The sequence below is a fragment of the Mesoplodon mirus genome (genome assembly GCF_964341445.2).
Source record: "Mesoplodon mirus genome assembly, chromosome: 2".
Lineage (NCBI taxonomy): Eukaryota > Metazoa > Chordata > Mammalia > Artiodactyla > Ziphiidae > Mesoplodon > Mesoplodon mirus.
This window is the reverse complement of record NC_138977.1, coordinates 157,082,480-157,098,715: the sequence shown is the minus strand read 5'-3', so window position 1 is coordinate 157,098,715 and position 16,236 is coordinate 157,082,480. Positions and strand designations below refer to the sequence as shown.

Genomic DNA, 16,236 nt, shown 5'->3' with positions numbered 1-16,236 from the left:
CTTTCATAGACAAGTTTTAGAATTTCATAGAGATATTTTACTCACAATTGGTAGCTGTTTTAAAATGTATTTTCCAGATAAAGACTTTTTAATGTATTTTATGTTGAATTTTAGAAACTTTTGAAATCCAGATTGTACCCAGATAAATGTTACAGTATAAGATCTCTGCAGAACAAACTTCATGAATCTTCATGTGAACTGTGATTAAATAATTTGGATTCTTCCAGATGAGTGAAATACCTAGGTCCTTTCCCCCTGCCCCATCGGTAAAGGTAATGCTTCTTTGTCAATGCCTCATTGAAACAAAACAAAATGCCTCTCTCTCTCTCTCTCTCTCTCTCTCTCTCTCTCTCTCTCTCGTAGTTCCACGGCAGCCTTCAAATGACTTGTTTGAAATATTTGAAATTGAAAGAGGAGTCAGTGCAGATGATGAAGCAAAGGATGATCCAGGTAGATCCCTATATTCTTAGTACCATTATAATGACATTTTATTTTTTCCATTTTATTAAAATAACTTTTAAATTGTAGATTGTTCGGTTACATCTGGGAAAATTATACATTTTTTTTTTACCACTTGGTTTCCTCTGGAGTTAAATCAGTTGAGCAAAAACAGTGAATCATCATTATCTTTTTTAAAAAAAATTATAAAAGCAGCATTTAAGCTGAGGAGGAAATCATATTTTATAAGTGATGTAAGAAGGTCATAATTTGGCAACAATTGTGTGTTCTATTTTTACAGCTGAGCACTGATGCACAATTGTGCTGAGAAAGGATTCATGTGATTTCCTTTTGAACTCATGAAGAGACATTCTGGTGGGATAATTAAGTGCGGACAGGAGAGAACACTTGTACAGATACCCCTAGTTCACAAGTTCATTTTTGTCATTAGCTGTTGGGTTTGTGGTCTACTCATGTTTCTGGTTATTTCCTTGCAGGTGTTCTGATACACAGTTGTAATTTTGACCATGGGCTTTGTGGATGGATCCGAGAAAAAGACAGTGACTTGCACTGGGAACCAGTGAGGGATCCAGCAGGTAAAACCATTCATCTAACCCTAGTACACATTTCGGTTGGATCCTATCTGAGGACCCCAGTTCTGCTAATCAAGGATACTATAACGCAGCTCTGTGTTTACTTAATAGAGAGGATAAAGAAAGCTTGTCCAGCATTCGTGTTCTATTTTTTTAGGTGATCTGAATTTGTTAGCTATCAATTAGAATTTTAAGTAGACAAGCAGTTTATTAAAAGGCCAGCTAATTTCTCTCAAAAAAAGCTTTGTATATATAAAACATGTAGACTCATTCTAAAATATAATTTTCAAGTTACATTCCTAAGCATAAGAATAATATTGTGGTACAGCAGCCATCATAGTGGCCTGTGGTTGTTTTTTTGATTATGTCTTTCTTTTTTAAGATGTAGCAGAAGGAGACAGTGGAAATTCCTGCGAAGTTGTGACTATCTCTTACAGTCTAATTTTCAGTCTAATTTGGATGCTGGAGAAATTAATTATAAATTACCACCACTTATTCCACAAGAGAACGTTATAAGAAAGGGAGATTTAAATATAGTCCCTTGGAAAATTAAGACTTGTAAATTGCACACTTCCTATGAATCTATAAAGTTTTAAAACTTACAATATGTTTTGTCGTCTTATTTCAGGAACCAAAGCTACATATTATTGTTGGCTTTTTACCCTCCCTTTAGTAGTTAAATCTTATATGGGTGAGTCCAACTTAATGGAAGGGTGAGGAGTTTGGTTTCTTTTTTTCCTTTTTATACTCCTGATTCTAGACTTAGAAATAAAAGATACAAGACATGAAGAAAAAGTATGTTACTTGTTTTTAAAAGCCTAGTTCCTAAATACCATCCCAAGTGTACAGATAGAGCACAAAACATGTAAAAGTTAACTTGAAGATATGCTCTGTTAAAACCAGCTCTTCTCAACAGTCAGTGTGCACACAGGTCAGCTGGGGGCCTTGTTAAAATGTAGATTTTGATGCATTTCTCACACGCTCCTTGGGGATAATTTTAGGGCTCATCCTTAATGCACATGTTGAGTAGCAAGTTATTAAAGAATTAGTGCAAAAATATATTCATTAGATCCCCTAAGATTGAAATGTTAGAGATATTAAAAAATGAAAATTTGAGGTAAGCTTTTAAAAAATGAGTATCCAACAAACTCAAAGGAATTTTTAGATTTAACTATAAAATAATTTTAATGCCCCGCCCCCCACGCACACATACCAGTACACTCTCTCTCATTCTCACGTTCTCCCTCTCACTTATTTAAGGTTAACTCTAAGCCAGACCACATTATTATTAATATCATAGATAATTGTGAATAAGAGAGAAAACAACATTTATTTAATACCAACTACAGTCCTGACTCATTCATCATCTCAGTTTTATCTAATCCTCTTATCTACCCTGTGAAGCAGGTAATATTGTTTTTGTTTCACAGAGGGCCAGAGGTTACATCAGTTTCCTAAGGCCACAGAGCTAAAGAATGGACTTCCCATCCAGGCCTCTCTGTACTGCCTGTGCAGCCATCTCAGCAGTTCAGTGCCCAGAATATCAGCAGTATAATTCTGGGGTTTTCACCACCCAGTCTGGCCTCTGTGTCCTGGTTGTGTGCATGATCCGATTAGCAGATCTCAGGCCTGTAGATTTGAGTGACCACTGACCTGGAGTAGTGTGCTACAGAAGGAAGGATCTTTAGCAACCATGTGTGATAGAATGGTGAATAATGTTCATGGTCATAATGAATAACTCTTTCAAGTAAGGTATACACTGGGGAGAATAATTCATGCTAAAGTCAGAAGAATTCATTGCACTTCTCTGCAGACAGTCTATGTAAAATGTTTGACCTTTAGAACTTAAATACTATCTTTTAGAATCAAGTTAGTACTTTTCAACAGTTTCTATTATTCGTCACATATGTAAATGTTTAAATTTGTTGTGACCCCAAATCCACTTGCCCTCCAATAGAAAAATGAGAAGGGAATTGACAGAGTGGTAGACAAAAAAAAAAAAAAAAAAAAAAAAAACGTTTGAAATGGTCCTTTGGCTGTGATAATACAGAACAAGTTGAAAGGAAGTGGTGGCTGCTTGGGTGATTGGATAGCTCCTGGTGATTGGCTCTGGCCCCTGCAGGATGCTCTTCTGGGGTTGCTCCAGGTTTTTACCAACACCTTGGATGAACTGGATATTGAAGGCATACTAACCAATCTGTGGATAAGGTAAAACCAGAGGAGAAAGCGACTGTGTGTGCTGACACAAACAGCATCCAAAGATTAGATCAATGGGTCACACTTAAGAGGGTGAAATCTACTGGGGATGAATACATGGTGTAGCTCCTGGTCAAGAAACCACCTACACAGCTGTAGGAGGGGGAAGATGTGACTTAGCAGAAAGTGTGAAAGACTTTTAGACTTTTTGTGGATAATAAATCAATATGAGTGAATCTGTATCATTGCTGCCCAAAAGCTGGGTCATCTCCATAGAAATAGGTATTTTTTCCAGCATGGAAAATACACTTTGGTAGGTTCTTACCAGTCTGAGAAGTATAGAGGTAATTGTAGGTCACTCAAAAGAGAATGACCTGGATGGAGAGGTGTCTCAGAGCCTGTAGAAATGTTTAGCCTGGAGAAGAAATAATGGAGCGGGGCAGATTTTCAAATACAAGACCGACAACATCTATCTCAGTTGTTCCGTGATCACAGGGGGATAAGAAGTCGGATCAGTAGGTGAAAACTACAGGGGGATCGATTTTTGCTCACTCTCATAACTTTACCATAGTCAGAGCTGTCTAAAGAGAAATCAGGCGGCCATGGAAGCAGGGAGCTCTCTGTTGGTGGAGATGTTTGACTGGGTGACATATGACAAGATGTTGTTTTGAGAATTAGACAAAGGGTGGATTAGAAAGCCTCTTATATGGGCTCTGGGAGCCTCTGACTCAGAATGGAATGTCCCAGGTAATCCCAGGAGCTCAGTGAGCAGGGTTCTAGCTTGGAGAATGGATGGGAAGACCAAAGATGGCAGAGATTTAGTTAGAAAAGGTAGGAGGGCAGAGCTTATGTCAGGGCGGAATCGTAGGTGGGCTTTTTAGAATATGTCGGGGAGTTCTAACCATATACAGATTCTGACATATTCAGATGGATAATGCTAATGAAGCTTACTTTCCGTGCCTATTTTTCTTCTAGGCAGTTCAGGTGGGGTTATGTATGTATCACATGCTAAGGCCAGAGAAGACTATAAGCAATATAATCAATTATTTTTGTGTATCATTCTAACTACCAAACTAATAGTTTGCTTGTTTCTATCTAGATTATACCATTTGTAAAGGAACATATGTTTGGATTTCCACATATGATTTTTATGTTGTGCATTTCTTATCCAAGATCCAGATTTGCAAATATTCTTATATGCTGATGTCTCTAAAAATCCCTCCCTTAAACAAACTTATAACTTTGAGAAACAGCTGCAAAGTAAGTGCATTTGCTAGACACCTTCCTGGTGCTCATTAGGTTTTGTTATCACATTCAGTCTTAAACTTAATTTCGAGATAGTGAAATTAATCCATCCTCTAGGGAATGGAAAATTGTGCTCCTGGCAGATGTGATAATGTACTACAGACTTATAGCTGTGGCCCTGAACACACGCCCTTCTCCTGTAGTGTCAAGGCTAAACTTGGGGCCCTTTTCCTGGAACCCTAATCTCAACCGACTCAGCACTGTGTCTGCTACTGGTAGCTACAAGGAATTCGTTTAAATATAAAATACGCCAGTGTGTACGTACAACTATGTCTATTGCAGCATTAAGAAACATTATTTTGAAATAGATGAAAACGGAAAAATAAATCAACAGTGAAAATAAAAGCTCCCTCCCAACCCTGGCCCCCAGTCATCCTCCCCAGATGCAACCAGTTTCTTGGTTACCTTTCCAGAGAGCTATTTTTCCTCACAACAGCCCTCTCCTCTGTACCTTGCTTCTTCCACTTAACAATATTAAGAGTTAACCTGAGTGTGGACCTGCTATATAACACAGGGAGCTCAGCTCAGTGCTCTGTGACGACCTAATGGGTGGGATGGGGCTGTGGGAGGGAGGTCCAAGAGGGAGGGGATATAGGTAGACATATAGCTGAATCACTACACTGTACAGCAGAAACTAACACAACATTGTATAGCAATTTTACTCCAAAGGAATAAAAAAAAAAAAAACGTGAGTAGACTTTGAAGCCAGAATGCCTGGGCTGAAACCCACCATCACCACTTACGAGCTTTGATCTTGAGCAAGTTACTTAAATGGGGTCATCAGTAGTGTCTAGTAAATGTATGTAAAGCATTTAAAGCAGTCCCTGTCCTAGAGTTACCATTAAAATAGTATTAGCCATTGTTGTTGAAGATTGTTTTGTATCAGTGCATACGTAACACCTTCATTCTTAAATGAATGGCGGTTACTCCATCACTTCTTAAACGTATTTAACCAGACATCCATTGAGGGACGTTTCAGTTGTTTCCAGCCTTTTGGTAGTTCAGACAATGCTGCAGTTAGTAACCCTGTCCAGATATCATTTCATTTATGTTTGAAATTAAAATTTTATCACCTGTATACCTGGCAAGTGTTACAGCATCTATTATTTACCAAAAAACAACTTTAGATATTGTGATGCTTTAAACTGAATCCATGAAAATATTTAATGTAATTTTTAATTTAAACCAGTATTTTGGAATCAGAAGTGAAATTTTTATTTAATAGGTAATTTGGAGTGCTAGATCAATTTTTCCCTTAGCTACTGTTCCAACTTTGTAATACTTCCATTTATTAAACAGGGAAAGAATTCCTCATGGTAAAAAGAAAAAAAATCCTAGTGGCCACAGAGTAGCCCTACAGGGGAAGAGCAATAGTAACCTCATTTATAGAGTTTTAAATATCTATATAAAATGATTATTTGACTCTTTTATTAGGATGTCTTGGTTTTTGTTAGGTTGTCTTGCTGCAGGCAGCATCTGGCATAGTGATATTAGTATACATTCCACAGGGATTTAAGATAATCCTTGTTTTCTTAAAACTTGCAGGTTAACTGTAATAACCTTATATCTTAGTCTTAACCAAAATACCTGTGATGATTCAAAAAGCTGACTAACGGGGAGACATTCTAAATCCATCTAAATATTTTGGCTCAAAATATTGTTTGGATTAATTTGGCGAAGACGGGGGTGGAAGGAGTACAAAAAACTGTGTTTGTTTTTGGTGAGTCAAGTGCCTGACTCAAGGATCTATTTCTGTTGTTTTTTGCTGTATTCTTGGAACGTCATTTATTCAACAAATGGCATTAAACTCCTACCATACGCTAGGAGTGTAATGGGGTTTGGAGAGAGGTTGGCTCTGACATCAAAGAGTTCACAGTCTCTTTGACTGTAAGAGACCCTCCTTGACTGCAGGAGAGAAACGTGTAAACCAGTGATTGCTGTGAATAGGGGTTCAGGCAGTTCTGAACTCAAACTGTTACTCTGCTGCCTACTGGCTGGGTGACACCTTAGGTGACTTCACCTCTCAAAGCCTTAGGCTTGTTTTGCAGATGCAGAAGCTAATAAGTGTTCACTTCAAGGGCTTGTTAGCAAGGTTAAATAAGATGCTCCCCGGAGAGCCCTCGTACAGAACCTGGCCCTCACAGGTACACACAACTCACCTATTGGGCCTTTAAAGGCTCAGAGGAGACTTCGTAGAGGAGAAGTCACTTGAAGAATAGGACATCCCAAACCTTGTCATGTCTTGTACAGATTAAGCATAAGGAATGCTTTTCAATGAAAGTTAAGTGGTGTTTCTACCAAAACAGTTACAGGTGTTCAGCATTCCAACCACATTTTTCCTATGGATAAGTCAGTGTTGAGACTACAGTGTGTTTTTCAGGTAGCTGCAATAAAACAGCCTGAGGGGAATGTCACTTGTACTTATACTGAGTTTCAAACTACTACTTGCAACTTTCCGTCTCTTGAGAAGCACCGTCCCCTACGTCACTGCTGCTCAAACTTTTTTTTCCCCCTTAACTGCAATTCCTCTAACAATAGAGGGAAGCAAACTCTGGAGCCCTAGGGATCCAAGGACATCATCAAAGCGACTTTTCCAAAGGGAAAGATTTTACTAACATTTTGTGTTCATGCATGTGTAATGGAAAATTTCTATATTAATTATATTGTTATGGATTTGTATTTATATAAAAATCTTTTAAACTGCTTTCCTCCAAATATTATTGATGCTCCAGGAAGATGTGGCAGGTTTCCAGAACACTTCTGCATCTTCTTGAGGTCAGGTACGAGAAGCACAGCAAACTCATTTTTAAAGGATCCTTCTCCCTTTAGAGCATTGGTCCCCAACCTTTTTGGCACCAGGAACCGGTTTCTTGGAAGACAGTTTTTCCACGGACTGGGGAAGGAGGGATGGTTTGGGGATGATTCAAGCGCATTACATTTATTGTGCCCTTTATTTCTATTATTATTACATTGTAATATATAATGAAATAATTATACAACTCACCAGGAGGCGGAGCTCAGGCGGTAATGCGAGCGATGGGGAGCGGCTGTAAATACAGATGAAGCTTCGCTTGCTTGCCCACCGCTTGCCTCCTGCTGTGCGGCCCGGTTCCTAACAGGCCACGGACCGGTACTGGTCTGTGGCCCAGGGGTTGGGGACCTGTGCTTTAGAGATTTTTTTTTTTTAAGAGGGGAGAAGAGAGAATAAACAGATCTAGTGCCCCTTTAAATCACCATCTGCTTTACCGCCAGGAGACAGAAAATCCACCTAGAAAATTCTCCCTGGTAACTTCACCACCATACCAGCCAGCCAGCATGACAGTGTAATTCTAGGTGCAAGAAGATCAAGAGGTGGTGAATGTGTGTATGTCTGGTCATATTTAACTGGAAATATTTATAGTGTTAGGATGACTAATTATTGCCTGTCCCTGGCATAATCTGGACTTCTCAGGAGCGAAGTGTTTTCTGTAAATACAAAGCCATAGAATTTAAGAGAGCCATGGACCTAAGTCCTGTTTTTCTCCTTCGAAAACCTGGAACTCTTTACTGATGACTGGCACCGTCTGAAGTTCACTCAAACAAGAGGAGCGAAATGCCCGTCCCCGCCGTCACGCCAGCAGGGACCTGGGCGCGCGCATACACAGCCCTGCTTTTCCCCTGCAGGTGGACAGTATCTGACAGTCTCGGCAGCCAAAGGCCCGGCGGGAAAGGCCGCTCGCCTGCTGCTCCCCCTCGGCCACCTCCTGCACTCAGGGGACCTGTGCCTGTCGTTCAGGCACAAGGTGACAGGGCTGCACTCCGGCACGCTCCAGGTGTTTGTGAGAAAACACGGTGACCACGGAGCAGCCCTGTGGGGAAGAAATGGTGGCCACAGCTGGAGGCAAACGCGCATCACCCTGCGAGGGGCTGACGTCAAAAGCGTAAGTAGACCCTCTGGGGAGGGTTTCCTTTCAGAGGAGAACTCGGGGGTCTGTGGTGGCCGCCTCCGTCTCTTCCTGAATTTAGGCGCTTGTGCCTTGGCCGGGCGTGGTGACCCCGTGCGTTGCCTCCTTCTATACCCCCTCTGCCCCTTCGTACACATTCTTCGTGGCAACCTCTGACCACGTCACTCTCCCCACCCTGGTGAATAGCCCGTTTTTAATGAAAAAAAAAATTGTAGGAGTTGAAAAAGTGCAAAAAAAATGTTAACAAACTTCAAAGGGTGGCGGCAGGGTACCTGCTTTTCCTTTTCCTTAAACTCCTTGTACTTCAAACTTTGACCACCATGAGTTACCGTAAAGTGGTTTTTTTTGGGGGGGGGCGGGGAAATGTTTCTTTAAAGTCTTTGTTCTCCCTTTGCCTTAGAGATCATAGTTAAGCAGCCTTGGATGGGAACCAGAACAATATGCTTGGAAAGTATTATCCTATTCAGGACAGGTGGTGGGAAAAGCTTTGATTGAATATATAAATTTTATCCTAAATAATCAAATCATAGGTAGCAATAAAATGATCTATAACACCCCACTGAAATACTGAATGTATTTGGAAAAAGTGTCTTCTTTATGTTGATCCTAAGGAAACAGTTATTAGGAAACTCTTACTCTATACCTGTAAGTATAGTGTCTAGAAACTTTTTAAAAGAAAGAATAGACTCCATGAACACAGCTTGTATCAGAGTCTTGGATTTTGTTTTACTCTGTTTCCCTTTCTTAAAATTTTTCTTAATATTTACATTGTTTGGAAATATAAAAATAAGTTGTTTCACATCCTAACATAGGTTTCTGTTAGATAAAGTACAGGAAAGATTTTGGTCTTTACATAAGTGAAACAACACTGTGATTGCATTAGGGTGTTTGATTCTATTCCATTTTAGGCAACAAAACTATATTAAATTAACCCAGAGGAGAAACTAGAAAACATCTAAGATAAGCTGCATGATTATGATCTTTCAGATCTTTGGCTCCTAATTTCTACACCTTTATATTCCATCACACTCTTTACTTCTGACCTTGGTAATCTTTGACAAAATTGTCCACTTCATAATCATTCCTAAATGGAAGTAGTCCATTGTTTAGAATGACTTTTTAAAGAGTAACTGATTCCGGGCAATGGGGTCTGGTTAACGATTTACTGACGACTTAAGTTTCTACCAGAAGGCAAGCCTCAGAGACACTGGCAACTCAGAAGTCTTTCCTTCTGTTAAGTAAGTTTACTATTTAGTTTTGGGGAAAGTTTGTCTTTATTTTGCTAAAGGAGCAGGCATTGGAAAGGGGCAGAGGAGGCTTGACCAGTGTGTACGTTCTCTCCCTAGGTCATCTTCAAAGGTGAAAAAAGGCGTGGTCACACTGGGGAGATTGGATTGGATGATGTGAGCTTGAAAAAAGGCCACTGCTCTGAAGAACATGAGCAACTCCAGAACTAGCAATGAATCCCCGTGTTGCTCCCTCTTCTTTTTCCAATCTTCACCTCCTGTCCTCTCCTCCCTCTTATCAGGCCTAGGAGAAGAGTGGGTCAGGAGAAAGTCTGGTTGGTGACCCACATCTTGCTGGCCTGCTTTTGTGCAATCCCAGTGAACAGTGACACCTTCCTTGAAATACAGGGGGGCATCTGTAGATGTGTCCAAAGCCATCTTTGGGTGTTACCTTTCATCCTATGTCTCGTAAGAAGGCCTTCAGTGTGTGTGACCTATACCGTCCTTCATCCTGGTTACAAGGTGTTCCTTGTAGCAAATTAGAGGAGAAGTTTTCAAAAGAAATCTGTGCAAATGACCATTCTGTTATCTGTTCAGTGTTGTACCACGAGTAGTAGTGACTTCCCCTAAGATGCGTTGTACAATGTGCTTGTGAAATTGGTTTCTCCTCTCCACTTGGTAGTTCTGGTCTGACCTGAACTCTGACTTTTACTGCCATTCACTTTATAAAAGAAGGGTATGTAGCATATCAAGATGCATTTATTCTTGTTATCTGTATTTTTCTTTTAAAGACAATTATGTAGAGTGGGCACGCAATCCCTCGTTAGTAGTACTGTGTTTTGTGTAAATGTGTTATTGGTACTAAGTAGTTATGTGTTCCTAATATTTACAGACTCTAGTTGCAAGGGAAAGGCAGCTTATGATCTCTTGAGTTAAAAAAAAAAATACATGGTGGAATGGCATCCAGTTCCATGACCTTATATTGGCAGCAAGAGAAAATTGGAAGAGGTGTCTGTGGTTGTAGGGAGATAAATTTTTAAACGGCCTTGAGTTCGATCACTACAAAGTAAGAGACAGGAAACTGTAGTTAACATGTAAAACCCTCACTGTTTCAGGTTACACTTTAAAACCAACAGCCTTTACCATAATAACGTGGTTCTTTCTGGTAATATGTAAGAAGCTTTATGAAAGTTCTGGTTGTTTCAGAGAAAAGCTTCTGTTTGTGGAAGCTGGGTGTGGGGAAGCTCCGTTGAAATAGATTTTCATACTGACTTTTCAATGAGTGTAAATTTAGGCAGGTCTAGATCACAACTTATGTGCTGTTGTGTCAGGAAGGGTTGGGAAGCGAGTCTCATGCTTTGAGGCATCGGACGTGTTGGAATGGGATTCACACACACACTAAATCAACAGGACAAGATTGGAATTCTAAGATCTATAAACCCCTAACTATATTTTCCTCCCTGCAAAGTTTACCTTTAGATTTAAACAAAATACATAACTTTTAATAGGCAACTTATTCCTGAGACTTTTCTTTATTTCCGATTAAGTAATCAAACTATTTTCTGCTGTTTTTGCCAGGAATCACAAAGATGATTAAAGGGTTGGAAAAAAAGATCTATGATGAAAAGTTAAAGGAATTGGGATTATTCAGCATGGAGAAGAGAAGACTGAGGGGCAAACCACTGCTGGTTTTCAAGTATATGAAGGGCTGGTACAGAGAGGATGGTGACCAGCTGTTCTCCATATGCACTGAGAATAGAACAAGAGAAAACAGGCTTAGACTGGAGTGTGAGGGAGCATTTCCTGGCAGGGACGGTTATTAAGTTAGAATCCTTTGTCTAAAAGAAAAAGTGTGAATTTTTTTTTGAGTCTTTTAAAAAATTTGATAACTTTTTTTTATATTTAAGATGGTTAAAGACATTCTTACCTCAAGGTAGAGTAACATTACAGAATCTCCCCAAAGATGTTTTCATCCTATTACTATGTAATGTAAGTCTCCAGAACTAAGTAACTTGGACCAGGGCTAAGGTCTAATTTAGGTACTTCCCTCTTGACCGCCTAATAGCAAGGAATCAAAAGGGGAAAAGCCACCAAATGCTGAGGTCATGAAAATGTCTATTCCTTTATGGCAAACCTAGCAGTATTTAAAAAACAAAAAAATTAAAATTTTGTTTGTTCCAAAAGAGTATGATGGGCAGATATTTTAGTATCTAAGTAATGTCCTAATGTTGTTGTATATATTTCTTTTCTTGGTAGAGGTATAACCCTTTCACTTGCTTAATGGATAATCAGAATTTTTAAAAGACCATAACAAAGAATACAGTTTAGAGAGATTTTTATCTGGTGCATTCTCTCTGCAACATGTGTGACAGCTTAGTTTGGCTACCGAAAAAGAGAGTGCCATGCCCAGCACCACTGCCAGGACCTTTCCTTCTCCTAATGGTAAAAGTTTCTCTTATCAATGGGAATCTCCCAAGTCCCACAAAATGGTATTGTTTTGGGAACAGTAGGTACAATAGACAACAATAGGTCTTTCATCATTTAACTTGGTGGATGCAAGGCCAGAGGGGGATATAAATCAGTAAGCCTTTGAGTAGGGGCCAGAAAACATGGCTTTAGATCCATTTTTTAATGATTCATTTCCTTTTTGGTCATATAACTGCACAACTGGAGATGAAAGGGGAAAATAGTAGAAAGTTTCACTTTTAGGTGCCAATAATGCATTGCACTACACTGATGGAAGAAGTTATCCAAAGTACTGTATAACATCTTGTTTATTATTTAATGTTTTCTAAAGTGAAAAATGTTAGTGGTTTTCCAAACAACCAAATAAAAATAATAATTCTTTATAAATAAAAACAATAATACCACTTGTCTCTTTCTTGTTTTTTTTTAAACTGGAAGAATTATCGAGGTGATTTGATTTTTCACAAAAGCCATCTATAGTATTGCTTTAGTTATGTTTTCTCATATCTCATTTAGTTGTAAACATTTGCCTCAGATCCTTTTATATAAAGGCAGGATAAGTAAAGATATAAATATATATGAATTATAAATGAAGTCTTTTACTAGTGTTGATTTTGTTAATTTATGACATTTTACTCACATTCCAATAACCTTTCCTGATGGAGAAAAATAATTATAAGGAAACAAAATTAATGAAATCATTCAAGATCAAAAATTAGTCCTACAGAATTATAATAATATGCTTAATGGCGTCTTTCTTTCCAATACTCAGAGAACCTTTAGTGGCAAGGAAACTCAAGTTTTGGATAAATACATACTTTAAGCAAAAGGTAAAGAAAAACTGCAGCTTCCTTATCTCAGAGTTGTTTCCTTATCTCAGAGGTCCTTCCTAATCATCCCCGGGAGATCTGAGAAAGCTGAGGTTTTCCAAATATGTTAAGAAGTTAAACCTCTTCTGAAACTGAGGTGGGAGGAAGCAGATAAGTATGAGATCCCAGAGTCCAGTTCATCGATTTACTTGACAGATTTTACAGCACTTACTGTGTGCCTGGCTCTGGGCTACAACAGTAAGCAGACTCCCCTTTGTGGAGTTTCAATCTAGAGAGGAAGATGGACATGGATCAAAGTTATATAGATAAATGCAAAATTGCTATTCTGAAAACTGGCATACTTTGAAGGCTCTGAAAGTGTGGTGGGTTCCAGGACGTTTGGCCCATTGTCTTTCAAACTCTAATGTGCATATGTATGGGAATCACCTGGAGATCTTGTTAAAATGCAGCTTATTATTCAGTGGATCTGTAGTGGGACTTGAGATTCTGCATTTCTAACCAGCTCCTGGGTGATGCCCATGCTGCTGGTGTTGGGGCCAAATTTGGATTACAGATCCTTAGTGATAATACTGAGGAGCCTGGGGCCTTCATCTCTGTTAACATTCATTGCTGGAAGGCATAAAGGTCCCTGGTTGCAAGATCTACATTCACAAATATTCACTAAGTTCCAGTGAATTTTTTCCTTCAAAAAATGTTTGGGCTTAGACAAATAGAGAATATCAGTAAGTACACAAATATTATTTTAAAAGAACAGAAACTATGGTTATAATAGTACAATCACTAAAATGAAAAACTGACCAAGGTATTCAACAGCAGATTTGAGCTGGTAGGAGAAAGAATCAGTCAACTTGAAAATACGTCAGTTAAGATTATCTAATTTGAGGGAAGGATAAAGCTTCAGTAAGGATAAACAACTAGACTCGAGATCAACAAGAAAACAGAAGAGTTGAAAAATTCTATAAGCCAACCAGACCTAACATCTGTAGAACATGCCACTGAACACAAGAATATACATTTTTCTCAAGTGCATAGAGATGTTGACAGACATAAATTAGGCCATAAGACACTACCTCAAATTTAAAAGAATTGAAATTATATAAAATAAGTCCTTCCACCACAGTGGATGAAATTAGAAATCAGTAACAAAGGGAAATTTGAGAAATTTACAAATATGTGGAAATTAAATAACGTGCTTCTAACCAATGGCTGAAAGAAGAAATCACAGGGAAATTAAGAAATATTTTGAGGTTAATAAAAATGAAAACAAACACACCCAAACTTAAGGGATAAGCTAAAGCTTTGTTTATAAATGCCTATATAAATTATATTTATAAATGCCTATAAATTTATAAATGCCTATATTTTAAAAATCTCAAATCAATAATCTAAACTTCAACCTTATAAAACAAAGAAAAAATTAAATCACAGTAAGCAGAAGGAAGGAAATAAAGATTAGAGCAAAAAGAAAAATGAAATAACAAAAATATAGAAAATCAATGAAACTAAAAGTTGGTTCTTTGAAAAGATGAACAAAATTTATGAACATTTAGCTAGACCAAAAAAGAGAAAAAAATACTTAAATGAACAAAATCAGGAATAAAAGAGGGGACATCATCACTGACCTTACAGAAATACAAAGGATTTTAAGGGAACACTATGAACAACTTTATTGCAGCAAAATAAGATAACCTAGATGACATGGACAGAATCTTAGGCACGAACTATTGAAACTGCATCAAGAAGAATAGAAACCTGAAGAGACCAATTGCAAGTAAATAGATTGAGCTAATAATCAAAAACTTTCCACAACAGAAAGCCAATTCCCAAAGAGCTTCAATGAAGCAATGAAGTAAAATGACTATTTAAGAATTAGTACCAAGACGCGGAGATCACCTTCCTCCCCACGGATACACCAGAAATACAGCTACACGTGGAACAACTCCTACAGAACACCTACTGAACGCTGGCAGAAGACCCCAGACCTCCCAAAAGGCAAGAAACTCCCCACATACCTGGTTAGGGCAAAGCGGAGAGATACGCACACAGAGGATCGGTGCCGAGCGGCACTCTCCAGCCCGAGAGGCTTGTCTGCTCGCCCGCCGGGGCGCGCAGCGCTGGAAGCTGAGGCTCGGGCTTCGGTCAGAGCGCAGGGAGAGGACTGGGGCTGGCGGCGAGAACTCAGCCTGAAGGGGGCTAATGTGCCACAGCTAGCCGGGAGGGTGTCCGTGAAAACTCTGGAGCTGCCGAAGAGGCAAGAGACTTTTTCTTCCCTCTTGGTTTCCTGGTGCGCGAGGAGAGGGGATTAAGAGCGCTGCTTAAAGGGGCTCCACAGACGGGCGCGAGTCGCGACTGAAAGCGCGGAGCCCAGTGACAGGCGTGGGACGCTGGGGCTGCTGCTGCCGCCGCCAAGAAGCCTGTGTGCGAGCGCAGGTCACTGCCCACACCGCCCTTCCGGGAGCCTGTGCAGCCCGCCACTGCCGGGGTCCCGGGATCCAGGGGCGGCTTCCCTGGGAGAACGCACGGCGCGCCTCGGGCTGGTGCAACATCACGCCGACCTCTGCCGCTGCAGGCTCGCCCCGCACTCCGTGCCCCTCCCTCCCTCCCGGCCTGAGTGAGCCAGAGTCCCCGAAGAGGCTGCTCCTTTAACCCTGTCCTATCTGAGCGAAGAGCAGACGCCCTCCGGCTACCTACACGCAGAGGCGGGGCCAAATCCAAAGCTGAGACCCAGGAACTGTGAGAACAAAGAAGAGAAAGGGAAACCTCTCCCAGCAGCCTCAGAAGCAGCGGATTAAAGCTCCACAATCAACTTGATGTATCCTGCATCTGTGGAATACATGAATAGACAACAAATCATCCCAAATTGAGGAGCCCGGAGTCAGTGCTGTGCCTCTGAGGTGGGAGAGCCAACTTCAGGACACTGGTCCACAAGAGACCTCCCAGCTCCACATAATATCAAACGGCGAAAATCTTCCAGAGATCTCCATCTCAACACCAGCACCCAGCTTCACTCAACGACCAGCAGGCTACAGTGCTGGACACCCTGAGCCAAACAACTAGCAAGACAGGAACACAACGCCACCCATTAGCAGAGAGGTGGCCTAAAATCATAAAAAGTCCACAGACACCCCAAAACACACCACCAGACGTGGACCTGCCCACCAGAAAGACAAGATCCAGCCTCATCCACCAGAACACAGGCACTAGTCCCCTCCACCAGGAAGCCTACACAACCCACTAA

At 40.1% G+C, this 16,236-nt stretch overlaps 1 protein-coding gene across 6 annotated transcripts in view; it reads left to right on the top strand.

Annotated features, from left to right (window-relative positions):
• The window catches only part of NPNT (nephronectin), a 78,404-nt gene extending 65,491 nt beyond the window's left edge, over positions 1 to 12,913 (top strand). For 3 of the 6 annotated variants that reach the window (XM_082611073.1, XM_082611071.1, XM_082611072.1), the window contains 4 exons: positions 364 to 450; positions 936 to 1,034; positions 8,196 to 8,452; positions 9,823 to 11,407. In XM_082611073.1, coding sequence (XP_082467199.1) covers positions 364 to 450; positions 936 to 1,034; positions 8,196 to 8,452; positions 9,823 to 9,933 — 554 coding nt within the window. In that variant the 3' untranslated portion in view covers positions 9,934 to 11,407. Of the gene's footprint in view, positions 1 to 363; positions 451 to 935; positions 1,035 to 8,195; positions 8,453 to 9,822 lie in introns of all 6 variants that reach the window. The other 3 variants (XM_082611075.1, XM_082611074.1, XM_082611070.1) reach the window with 2 other exon arrangements.
• The last annotated feature ends 3,323 nt before the right edge of the window (positions 12,914 to 16,236 follow it).